General features: G+C 37.2%; 1 protein-coding gene across 17 annotated transcripts in view; it reads left to right on the top strand.

Annotated features, from left to right (window-relative positions):
• Positions 1–13,070, top strand: part of BRD10 (bromodomain containing 10) — a 60,971-nt gene that overhangs the window by 13,023 nt on the left and 34,878 nt on the right. For 10 of the 17 annotated variants that reach the window (XR_014939207.1, XM_085528410.1, XM_085528412.1 and 7 more), the window contains one exon: positions 10,968–11,044. The exons of 3 other annotated variants lie outside the window; for them this stretch is intronic. Coding sequence is in view for 8 of the 14 variants with exons in the window: in XM_085528410.1 (XP_085384536.1) it covers positions 10,968–11,044 (77 nt within the window). In the remaining 6 variants the exon portion in view is untranslated. Of the gene's footprint in view, positions 1–68; positions 9,140–10,543; positions 10,566–10,967; positions 11,045–12,894; positions 12,965–13,070 lie in introns of those variants that run through there. 4 more of the 17 variants (XR_014939208.1, XM_085528399.1, XM_085528413.1 and 1 more) reach the window with 4 other exon arrangements.

The raw sequence follows: 13,070 nt of genomic DNA on the forward strand, positions 1-13,070 counted from the left end.
TATACATACTTTTTTGTTTCTGGGAACACTGTGGGTATATAGTTACTTACTTTCATTATCACTTTCAGGCAGGAGGAAAATTGTGGTAGAAAGAAATCCAGAAGAGGTGACCAGAGCTTTCTACTGTGTATTCTAATGTTGTTTGCACAGAGCTCATGTTTGTCCGTTAAACGAGAAACAGTAGAAATGTCTCTTATCCACTTTCGCTTTTCCTGTCTCTTTTACAACATGATATACTATTTAGTCTAATGCTGAAGTGGGAAGAGTAAGAAAAAATTCAGACATTGGTCGTGTGTAGATAAGAGGTAGTCCTAAGCATGTTATGAAGAGTCTTATCTCATTTGATACTCTTTTCTTCTTTCTCTGTCAAACTTTGGAGGACTTCCCTTGTTATTCTAACCTTGCTGGTGGAAAATTTTCCAGGGTGATTAAATGTAATATGATAAAGCTTATGTTCCTTTGTTTATGAAGTGTGCATTAATCTTACGTGTACAAGGCTGAAATGGATAAGGAAGAATTAGATTGGAGGAATGAACTCACATTAGTACTGTGCTATAGAAATTGCTATTCACTGTTTTGTCACTTTGTAGGTTAAATAGTGTTCCTCAAAGTTCTTCTGAAATTTTATCTTTTCCATGAAGATATCATTACAACGTACAGTGAGATAGACTTAGTATAGCCAATTTTGAATTCACAAAAAACACTGATTTAAATATGATCACAGCATCATTGCTCTTTACAATTATTCCTGCCCAGGTGTAGGACTCTCTCCTTCTAAAAAGCTGGTATCCCTTTGATCCCTTGTATCCCTACAAGTAGTGTTCTAATCATGTAGTTCATAGAATGGCTTGTGTTGGAAAGGACTTTAAAGATCATCTAGTTCCATCTACTCCACTGTGATTAGGACTGCAAACCACCACGCTTTCGTAATAGCAATAATGCCATGGTTTTCTAATTACACTATGGCGTCCGGCTTCTCCTGCTTATTTCCCATGCTGTATGTATTGACATAGAGGCATCTCAACTGGTCTATGGGCAGTGTTACCTTCATGGAGACTCCTCCCTAATGCCTTTGGGTCAAATCTGAGGGCTTTTTTTTTTTTCTCCTGCTTCCCAAAGTGACATGGTTCCCTGGCTTTTTTTTTTTTTTTTTTTGGTAACTCCAAGGTACATTCCCTTTAAATCTAGTTTAAAGGTTTGCTTCTCAGTGCAGTCAGATTGTTGCCTATCTGGTCGGTTGTGTCCCATCTGACGTTATTGTGCCCGGTCTTTCCAACATGCATCCAGTACCACAGAAGCCAAAGCCCTGAGCGTGGCACCATCCATGCAGCCAGTCATTTACCTGTGAAGACAATACACAAGGTACATCAAGGATTGTAGTGCAAGGCACTATATAAAAACACAGGAATTCTAACTGTTTGCTTGGAACACAAACTGGGTGAAACTGAAAACATGCAGAGGGGTGATTAAGTGTGAGAATCTGATTGAAGTAACTCTATGTGTGTGAAGCAGAGGTTGAAGTAAGTTTGAATTCAATCTCTTTTAATTCAGTCTGTGTAGAAAAGCCCTTTATAGCATACATCTGCTGTAACCACAGTGATATATTGAAATGTTATCCCTTAGAAGAACCTCAATGTAAATTCAATACCCTATACTTGTGCTTTGAAAGTTTTATAGCTATCTTAAACTGTATTTCACAGTGTATTTTATTTCTTTGAAGTATCATTAAGTTTTGTGTGTGAAGTCAACATTTACTTGAACACAAAAGAATGAATTTAACAGCCTGGCAGCTGTTTTGTAGTATCTGGTATGCTTTCATCTTCACCTTTGTCTTCTGAACAGTAAAGATCTTGTTGTAGGTATCTGGCTTCTGTTTGTAGAAAAAACAGTTAATAATATTTAAAATAGTAAGTGAGGTGTTCTATAAATACACATGGTTTCTTTCCTTTTGCAAGTTGCAACTGGGTACTGAATGCGTCAAGCTGTCAGTCAAGTTTAGTAATTCTGGAAACATGTGCCCCTGGTGTGGGTTTACTTGCATTGTTCTTTGAATCATCATAATTAATGCACTTGTGCAGATCTGCTTTGCCATTATAACTTTATTAAAACATTCTCTATGCCATCATGGAACATTTAAGAAGTCTGTAGTAATGCTTCATTTTCTAGGTAATTGCATGGGATATTTTCTAGAAGAGGAGCTGTTGGGATTGAGATTGAAGATAAGGACAGTAATGTAAAGTCAAGACATACTCAGTTGTTGTCAAACCTTTGAAATGTGTGAAAATATATCTGAAGTGTTTGTGAAGAGGAAAACTCTTGCCAGTTTTAACATTTGAGAACAGTAGAGTTGCATGTACAATGTGATGAGCAAGCAGGATTTTTTTGCATTTGGACTTTATTTTATCATGGTGCATATTGGTGATGTAGAGTAAAATATGGCTCTTTAGTTGCACTCTGATGTACCCTTGTCTGTCTTGTACTGGGAATCCACAGTTTTCTAAGTGTAGTCTCATTAGCCCCAAAGAGAGGAGAAGGACCATCTCCCTTGACCTTGCTGTCTGTGCTTTGCCTAGCATAGTCTAGGACACCATTAGCCTTCTTTGCTGCTAGGGCATATCCTCGGCTTGTGTTCAACTTGGTGTCCACTGGGACCCGCAGCTGCTTTCCTCTTTGGTACCCCCTAGCGTGTTCTGGTGCTTGGGTTTATTCCTAATGAATTGCAGATCTTTGCACATTTGCTTGCTGAACTTCCCTAGTTTCCTGTCAGTGCATTTCTTCAGACTGTCCAAGTCGCTCTGGATACCAGCATGACTCTCTGCCCTATCAGCCACTCCTTCCTGTTCTGTGACATCTGTGAATTTACTGTGTGTACACTCCACTCTATCATCCAGATCATTAATTATGGCACAGAACAGTATTGCCCCCAGAGTTGACCTGCAGGGTTCACTGTCAGTTATTGGCCTCCATGTAGACTTCATTCAGCTAACTACCACCCTTTGGGCCTGGCCATTTAGCCAGTTTTCAACCCTCCACATTGTCTCTCCATCCACCCCATAAATCTGCATCTTTTCTTTGCGTATCTTAGGGGAGGCAGTGTCAAAGGCCCTACAGAAGTTCACTGCTTTTCCTACATTAAGCAGGCTGGTCACTTCATCACAGAAGTCTGTGATTTCTCCTTGGTGAATCCTTGCTGACTATGCATGTGGAGAGAAATGGTGAAGGAAAATAAGTAACAATCAGCACCTAATAACCTGTCAAAAGTGTAACTTTATTCTGTGTTAGAATCGAGGTTTGAATGGGTGATAATTAAGACAGAATAAATTCATGGAAATCATATTTCTTCTGCTTCATTTACTATGATGATTCTTCACTATTAATTTAGAATTAACAATTAAAACAACAATGTAAAAATTAGCCAGTTTTAAATTATTTTACTAATTTATTTTATGTTTGCTATATAAAATACTGTCTTTGATTGAGGACCCAGTGATATGTAAAACCTGGAATATGTTGTTTCAAACAGCATCTCAGCCATTCAGAATCACAGAATCGTAGGGGTTGGAAGGGACCTCCACAGATCATCGAGTCCAACGCCCCTGCCAAAGCAGGTTCCCTACACCAGGTCGCACAGGTAGGCGTCCAGGCGGGTCTTGAATATCTCCAGAGAAGGAGACCCCATAAGCCTCCTGGGCAGCCTGTTCCAGTGCTCCGTCACCCTCACCATAAAGAAGTTCTTGAGCACATTCATTCAGAACTACCTGTGCTCCAGTTTCTGTCCGTTTCCCCTTGTCCTGTCTCCTCACACTGCTGAAAAGAGCCTGGCCTCGCCACTTTGCCCCCCACACCTCAGATATTTATAGACCTGGATCAGGTCCCTTCTCAGTCTTCTTTTCTCAAGGCTAAACAGACCCAGTTGACTCAGCCTTTCTGCATAGGGAAGATGCTCCAGGCCCTTCACCATCTTAGTGGCCCTCCGCTGGACTCTTTCCAAGAGATCCCTTTCTTTTTTGTGTTGGAGAGCCCAGAACTGGACACAGTACTCCAAAGAGAGTACAAAGAACATTAATCTCCTTTTAAATAGACTTTTCTGACTGTTTATTTCAGGCTCACTCTAGTGCTTTCAGCTATCTCTCTCACTGACTTATACAATATCCAAGTTTCATTCTTTATCATCCTTCAAAGACCAAACTGACTAGCAGGACGGGAGAGTATCCAAGTTAAACAGTACTTGTGTGTGCTTAATACCTTTCTGGCCCCTTCTGCAGGTGAGTGGGGGCATGCTTTGTGGGAAAGCCTGCACTTTCCTGCATTCCTGCCACAGTATGGAGTTTTGTTTTCATTCAAAAAGGCAAACAAGGAAATGACAGTTGAAGTGTTACTCAACTGTACTGCCCTTATTGCTTATTGCATACATTTTGACAAGAGGTTTGTGTCAGCAGGTAAAGTCAGGGGATGCACAAATTAAGCTTTTCTGCCATGATGCTGCCAGTTCTAGGTCTAGATTTGTGTCATTTATTGCTGAGAAATATTATTTAGTATTAATGAAGTTTTTTATAACCATATATATATGGGTTACATTTTAATTTAGGGTAATGCATTATAGTTTACTTGAAGAATAAGGTAATTGTGTATTTTCCCTGTATTCACTGGTAGAGAATTAAAGGAGCACTTATTTGTTTCACAGTCCTTCTGTATTCACTGAACAGGCCTCTTGCCTTAGATGTCTGTAGTTTTTATTTCTCTAACCTCGGGAATGTCTTAACTCTGTATTGGAAGTTGTATAAAAAAGAGTTATCTCCTGTGCTATGGGAGGGAGAAAAGAGATGAGAAAAGCTACTTTTATTCAAGGTAAGAAGTCTCTTGTCCACTTCCCTTCTGAACTGAAACCCCAGTGGGATGTGAGGCCTGCTGGAAATGGCATTGTGGAGGCATAAGTAATTGTGACTAAGTTAGATCATGTTGGGTGAATAAAAGGTCATACAGAAATAATGTAGGCTGACACTTCCTAGTTTTATAATACTTCTGTTGTAGCAAAGTAGGGTTTTTTGTTTGTTTGTTTGTTTTTAATTTAGTTCTGATATGTGTGCATTTGAATGCAAATTGGTTTTCCTTGTTTAGTAATATTGTATAATTTTGATAAAAGGCAAGAAGTTTTTTTTTTTCTTTTCAAAGAAATATTGACATATTTGAAATTAAACTTGAAATAAAAAATAAGATTTTAATCTTCATTATGAGTATTGTAGTGTTGGCAAAAGTAAGAATAGTATTTTCTTATTAATCTTCATAAAGATTGAGGTGCTGGAGCAGGTCCAAAGAAGAGAAACGAGGCTTGTGAAGGGCTGGGAGAATACGCCCTATGAGGAGCAACTGAGGGAACTCAGGGTGCTTAGTCTGGGGGGAAAAGGAGGCTGAGGGGAGACTGTATTGCTCTCCTCCAATATCTGAAAGGTGGTTGAAGCAAGAGCAGGGGTTGGTCTCTTATCACTAGTGACAGGTGACAGGATGAGGGGAAGTGGCCTCAAGTTGTGCCAGGGTAAGTAGGTTGGCTATCAAGAAACACTTCTTTTCTGAAAGGGTTGTTAAGCATTGAAATAGGCTCCCCAGGGAGGTTGCTGAGTCACCGTCCCTGGACGTGTTTAAAAACCATTTGGATGTGGTGCTCAGGGACATGATTTAGTGGAGGGTTGTTAGAGTTAGGGTAGTATGGTTAGGTTGTGGTTGGATGATCTTTAAGGTCTTTTCCAGCCTGAGCAATTCTATGATTCTATAAAACATTTATTAAATACTTCTTCTAATATTTCTCTGCTGTGCAAAAAAATAACTGTTGGGACACCACTGTTAATTCTTCAAGGTGAGAGTCGTAATAGTTTACAGCCTTTGTGAAGTTGCAACTGTTGAGGAGAATACCTCTTTAGAAGTTTCTATATCATTATTTTACATGGACTTCTTCTTGTAGTTTGGGTAACAATTTATTTTGAAGGGAAACTATTTCAATTGAGAGTATTTTTATCATTTAATTCTTAACGTGACTGGAGAAGTGTGAAATTGGACAAAACGTTTTCTTCCATCTGTGCATTGCACTCTAGCATTATTGATTCCTGTGTGTTTGTTGTAGCATGTGTATTATTTGCAAGGCAGTCTTTTAAAAGAAGCACAGTGATGGAAAAGTTGGTTGGAAGGAAGCTCTGGAGGTCACATAGTTTGGCTCCCTGTTTGAAGCAGTTCTCTTAAAAATACCAGGTCATGTTGTCTGTGACTTTGTCTAGCTATTTCATGAAGACCTCTAAAGATAGAAGTCAGTATACTGAGCCAGCCCATCCCCCTGTGAGAATGTTTCTACTGAAGTGATGGCACATTCACTGGCACAGGCTGCCCAGAGGTTGTGGATTCTCCTCCTTGGAGATGTTGATAAGATGTCTGAATGTGGAACTGGGCACCCTGCTCTCATGTTTCTACTTGAAAAGGTCTTTAAACAGATGGACCTGGAAGTCCCCGCCAACTTCAGTCATTCTGTGATCCTGTCATTATTTCTCTAGTCTGCGTGTAGAATTGTTGCTAAATTGTTTCTAAATCGTAGCTAGTAAAAGCAGGAGACAGAGTTGGGAGGTAAGCAGGTCATGTTGAATCGCTATAGGTAACTTAAGAAGTATATCAACTTCTTCATTAGATTTTTTTTTCCTTATTTCTCAGATTTGTTTTTCTAGCAGTGATTGCTTTCAGCAATTAAATAAATTCGTACATTGAGCATGCTCTGAAGGATATGGTGTGATATCACTCCAAAAACACCCAGCCTCTCTCAGTAGCATTACTTCATTTTTTAAGTGAGTAATTTAAACTATTTTGAACAGTCTCTTTAGCCAGGATCATGGGCAAAGGAGCTCTAGCAGGTGACACTGGAGTAGCCTGAGAAATTACTACTCACAGTAGTAATCTGTTCAAGCCTTTACTGGTTTTACTGTCCATACAGAATATACTATGCCCACCACAGCCTGGCAGTTCAAGACAAGCCACTATGCTCTGCGGTTGTATGTGACAGGACCAATATGAAGCAGCTGGTAGGGGCAGACATATCACTGCTGTCTTTGCAGAACGTACTTGCTCATCAGTTCCTTTGTAACTTGGTGACTGAAGAATGCTTTTTTTTTTTTTCTTTTTTTCTTTTTCTTTTTTTGAAGACCAGGGATTACATTTTTTTTTTTTTTTTTGCTTAAAAGAAAAAAAAAGGAGAGAGGGTATCTTTATTGCTGCAATAGCCTCTTTCTTTCAAATTTAAAACTGTTATTTTATAGGGATGTTATTAAAGTAGACAACGACTTTCCCAACATTAGTTTGTTATATCTAATAATTTTCTTCCACAATGCAAATATTTGTTTTGTTTCTTTTGTGGTGCTGGACCATAGGATGTCTGGTGTTTATAGTCTCCAAATGGTAGAGACTATGGTTTTGTGCAGTACAAATATGTTATTAATTCATAGAGTCATGTCAGCTTGTTAAATAGTTATGAGTCTTATGTACATATATTTTATTAGACACACTTTTATGACCCATTTGTCAGACTTTATTTAGCAAAAAGAAAGAAAATACAATTTTTAAATGAAAAAAAAAATGAATTTTTTTAACCCTGATTACCTGATTACATTACAGGTATGGGGTAATCTTCAATATATTTCTAATCAAATTTCCAATTCTTCTTGCTTTATTTGCTACTCCAGTCTTTTTCTTTTCAGATATTTCTGCAAATAAGAAATATTTACTTGGTCTTTTGGTATTTAATTATAAATCTTCTAATTACATTTCCCCTTTTTTGGAAGTCAGTACTGGTGCAAAGAGAGGACATATTTCTGTTATCTCTTGCTTTTTCAAAGTGTGCTGCATCACATAATACCTCATACTGAAAATACTCAAATAAATATTCATTACAAAATGATATGTTGAAAATATTCAAAAATAAATTATTCTTTTTAAGCATTCAGACCTATCTTTCTATAAAGAAAGATTATGTAGGACTGTGTGGCAACCTCATGCTTTTATCCCTTCATGCTCTTGCCAGATCACATTCTTTTACAGCATTAAATAACCACCATATGTCCAGACTTCTTTTTCAGTGTTTGTCAAGAAAACTTGTATTAGATATCTGCTTTAATTCATTTAATGAACAGCACTGTTTTCAATCATACCAAATATGTTTTCAGTGCATCAGAATCCTTAAAACACATACTAAAAATGTTGATATCTTGGATTTTTTTCATGTTGTCCAAATGCGTAGGTCATTGTTTTAATGAAGACACACCTATACCTTTGTTACTTTTCTCTAATGTTAAGTCTTTGAGTGTTGTCTTTTGGTAGTTGAGGGCTCTTTAAATTTTCATGCATTTTCATTAAGTGGATTTTCAAGTCTAGGTTTATAGCAGCAGTCCATCCAGCTCTGTACCCTCCCCTAGCCCTATTCTGTGTCAGATTCAGCTACAGTGTTTTGGAAACCTCATAGTGTAGTAAATTGAAAATACAATTTTGATTTGTCTGTTCCCATTGTTTTGGTTAATGATTGATAGAAGCATCTTGAGATATGATCAGTATCTCAATGTATTCTGTTTAAATTGCGTCTACATCTGCATAGGTCACTCTGAAAGTAATGCCTCCTATTTATTTTCATGGGAACCACAACAGATAAAAAGAGCACAGTAGTACTATACAGTAGAGCAAATTCTCAGCTACAGAATGCTGTTTTTCAACAAAGTCACCACCATTACCTGTGCTTTTTCACCAGCAGTGAGCAAGAGCCTGCATACCAGGCTTATAAAAACTGGCCCCAGGAGAGGTGACCCACTGTTTCAAAGGTGCTGTGGTGTCGTTGTTGCTAAGAAAATATTGCCCAGGCAGTCCATCTTTCATCAGACAAGCAGATGGAAGTCAGAAGGCATCAAAGCTAGACTATGCAGGGAGTGTGGTAGGATGTTCTAGCCAAGACTTGCATTGTGCTTCATTGTATGGGGCCTGGTGTTAGTTACTGTATTGCATGAGAAAGGTCTTCTCTGGAAGTTCAAGCCTTTAGCTTAGTCAGGGTTGTAATGTAGTAGTCAGAGTTGGTTTGTCCAAGTTCCAGGATATCCAGAAGGATCATCCCTTTCCTATCCCAAAAGAATACACATCACTACCCATGAGTGCCCATGTCCTGAACATTTGTTTTTGTTGAGGAATATAGATATTGTCTCTCCATGGTCTGCTGTTTTGAGTCCAGCTCATGATAGTGACATCACATCTCATCACCAGTTATGATGCAATCCACAAAACTGCCACCTTCAGCCTCATACTGGTTATAGTAGGACCTGGCAGACTTGCATATGATGTTATTTCTGTTCCCATGTGAGTATTCATGGGAGCTGCCTGGCACAAACTTTGCAATATTCAAATGTTGTCACTATTGTTTCCAACGTGCTGAAGCTGATACTGAGCTCTGTATAGTTCTCTGGTCATAAGATGCTGATTTGTACAGGTGAGTTGATCAAGATGCTCTTCTTTTGGTGGTGTGACAGCTATGTATGGCTGTCAAGAATGTGGCTTGCTTTTCATGCCTCAGCTGCCACCACTGAAACACACCACTTACCACCTCACTGTGCTCACATTCAGTATTTGATGTCCATAGACATTCATCAAATGTCAGTTAAAGTCCATGGGTGCCATTTGTTCCACATGGAAAACACACCACTGCTTTACATGTGTTTCCATGTCAGACATCATTTTGCCTGAGTGCCTCTCTGCTGCTACTTGTTGTACAGAATAACAAAGCTGAATATTGGTATTCAGAGCCGAACCTCTGACAAAACTATTTATTATGTTGAGCTGTGAGCCAACATAATAAAAGAGGAGGCATCACTGTTGGAGTTGCTTTCATATAATAGCATGTGTGTATTTGCACATACGTTGTGTTAGGAAAAAGAAACAATTCCTGACAATATTTTCATAATTAAAAAATTAGCATTCTTTTGTTAAGCCAGGTAACGTGTGATGATTGTCTCTAACAATTAATTCAGCATAATGTTGTGTGACTCTTTAGGTTTTGAGATGGTGTCTAGGGTTCTGGAATGCGAGTACCACCATAGTGGTGGTTTTAGTCTAAATGAACTTGTCAGAAGTGGCCTTATTGTAGTCTGCCATGTGAACGTAGGAATAATCTCATAAGGAACTCAATTATATGAAGCATATGTAAGTCTGGGTGATGCAACTACTTGATGTGAGAAGTGTTCATGATCTTTTAATCCTGATAGTTCAGGCATTACACCACTTGTCTTGCCTTCAAGAAAGTTAATTATTACATCTATATTACAGTATAGCACAATTGTGTGGTGAGGACATGAGGTTTTCTTTTAAAATTTTACTGGCTTTACTGGGGGCAGAATAACCCCATGAGTATTCTGATTTCACTGATAACTTCAGGATGTCCGTTTGGCAATTTCTAGATGTTGAGATGTTGTCTGTGCTTTGAGGGTATTTTATACTGTAACATGTAGATGTCCCAGACCCTAATGTGTGATTCACTTTGCAGTGTCAGAGAACATGCCTTGCAGGTAAGATACTATATTTCTTAAGTTTGTGACGTAAGTTCTGGATTTTGCTCCTTCCAGAACAGTGATGTGAATGTTTCTTCTATGACTTAAATTTCTTGCAGTGTTCTCTTAATTTTTAGGTGGCATATTATGATCATTGTAATGAATTTGTTCTGTTTTCTTTTTTCTTTTTCTTTTTTTTCTTCTTCTTCTTCCTTTTTTTCTGCAAAAGAACTGCCCCACAGATACTTGTAGTTTAATGTTTGCTTTTGCTGCGTCTAGTTCTGATTCGTTGTGTTTACGTGACGCACTCGTCAGCCATCTGTTAGTTACAGTTTAACTTTAAAGTCTGTATGTAATTTGGTTTTATTAATGAAGTACAACAAACAGCATTATGAAGCTTTTCTCTTTCAATCTTACAAGGAAAAAAATCGGTCTCTAAAAAAGCAATCACAAAGAAGAGGAAAGGTGTCACAAAGTCTGCCATACCAGAATTTCAGGTAAATGATTTTAATTCTTGTTCTAAGTTCTTGAAACCTGAATGCCTGTGAAGTAAGTCCCACATTGTCTGACATAGATCTTAGAAATCGTAGTCAAGAGATGAATTTTCCTTTTCTAGATTAAAAGGCTTACTTTGAGAAGTGTTTTTAAACATACACTTTACACTTTCTTGGTAGAGAACGTTTTAGTGTTTTTTATTATGTGCATCTTAACATAGTACATAAAAAGTACATGGTACTTTTTAATATCCTATGTAAATAATGACGCAGTACCAAATCTGGAGAAAAGAAGTTATTGATGTAACTTATGAGATATAATCTAGGATAAAATTACTGCTGTTTTTACTGGTATGATTTGATGTGGTTTAATGATGTTTCACTGTGATCCTTGAATTGAAATCTAGCTTAATTTTACTCAAGTACTTGGAAAAAATCTGTACCTTCATGTCTTTGTCTTGTCTGTAACTTTTACCTCTTATCTGCACATGAACTTTAGACCAAAGAGCACTAAGAAGAGAGTGCTAATTATTACAGTGTGTTTTTATGGTGCTGTAACAGAAGTATGAAAGTGTTTAAGTCACAATTTATATATCTGTACCTATTTGAATTAAACTTCTCTTTTGGTGGCATCTTTTTAGAAAAACATATTAGAAAAACTACAACTGTTCTGCAGCTAGTGTCTAAAAAAGTGTATTTTTCTCAATGGATTCCTTGCATGCCATAAATATATGTAGTTTAGTTAGAAGTAGTCTGTCTAAAATGTTATCTAAAGCTCAGCCTAATTTTATATCTAACCAAATTAAACTATATGTTTATATCTATTTAAATGCTAAATTAACATTTTAATGCTTACCTATGTAAAACATTAATTAAAGTTAAGATATAAATGAGTAATTTCAGCTCTTTTGATCAAAACCAGGATTTAGATTTGTTTTGGGTGAAGGTAAGATGATCAGTACTATTTATTTCTTTTTTTCAGGAGGATAGATAGGGCTGGTATGGCTGTGTTTCAAATATTTTCATATCTTATACAATATTTGCAGCTGTAAAACTTCTAAGCAGTGTAAAACATATGTATTGGTATTCTTTTCCACATACATGTATAGCCAGATATCACAAATTCACATAACTATCAATACCTACTTATATGTGGTTTTAGAACTTAGTATAAGTTCTTAGCTCAAAGCTGTTTAAAAATGGTGAGAAAAAAAGAAGCAGATGTAAATTAAATGTTTTTGTTTGTTTGTTTGTTCTTACCAAATAAAAGCACACAGAAACATGTGCTGTTTTTAATCTTATGGAAATTATTTAATAAGTGAGTTGACAGCTCATGAGTTTCTAAGTTCTATACTTTTCCTTCTAAAAGAAATTCTCATTTCCAAGTTTATAGCTACTGTTTCCTGTTAATGTTTAAAAAAAAAAAAAAAAAAAGACAATAATTATAGTTGTGTACTAAAAGATTACTAAATTATTGGTTCTCTCCCCCACCCATGTCTACTAGTGTCTTGTTACAAGTGCTTTCTCTCGTTCTTTCCTTCTTTTTCCATATGTATGTACATGTGTAGCTATGTAGATTTACTTGTACCATAACCAGAGAAAGAACACATATTGTAAGGAGCTGAGCTAATGTTTTGGCTTTTCTGTGACTGTGTATAACAGTTCTAACTTTCATCAGCTGTGGTCTGTAATAAATAGAGACCTCAAATGGGGAATATCTGGATATTTTCCACTTTGAAATGGTTTCAATAAAAGAACAGTTTAATGAGAAGTTAAAGTATAACTTAAAATCATTATGCAGACAACCTGAAGTTGGGAGCAAAACCGCACTGAAGTGCATTATGTTTAAAAAGGTTGGCTGAAGCTCCAGCTGGTTCAAGAGGACCAAGGAGGGGGCATCCATAATCCAGGGGTGTACACAAGGTGTGTATTTACAAACAGATTTACAGATTGCTCTTGTAAAATAAAGATTAAAGTTCGTTTGTAAATTCTGAAAGATCGCAGCAGAGTGCCGAGTTAGAATGGTACT

The sequence above is a fragment of the Coturnix japonica genome, chromosome Z (genome assembly GCF_054131305.1).
Source record: "Coturnix japonica strain WE chromosome Z, WE-NBRP24, whole genome shotgun sequence".
Classification (NCBI taxonomy): Eukaryota; Metazoa; Chordata; class Aves; order Galliformes; family Phasianidae; genus Coturnix; species Coturnix japonica.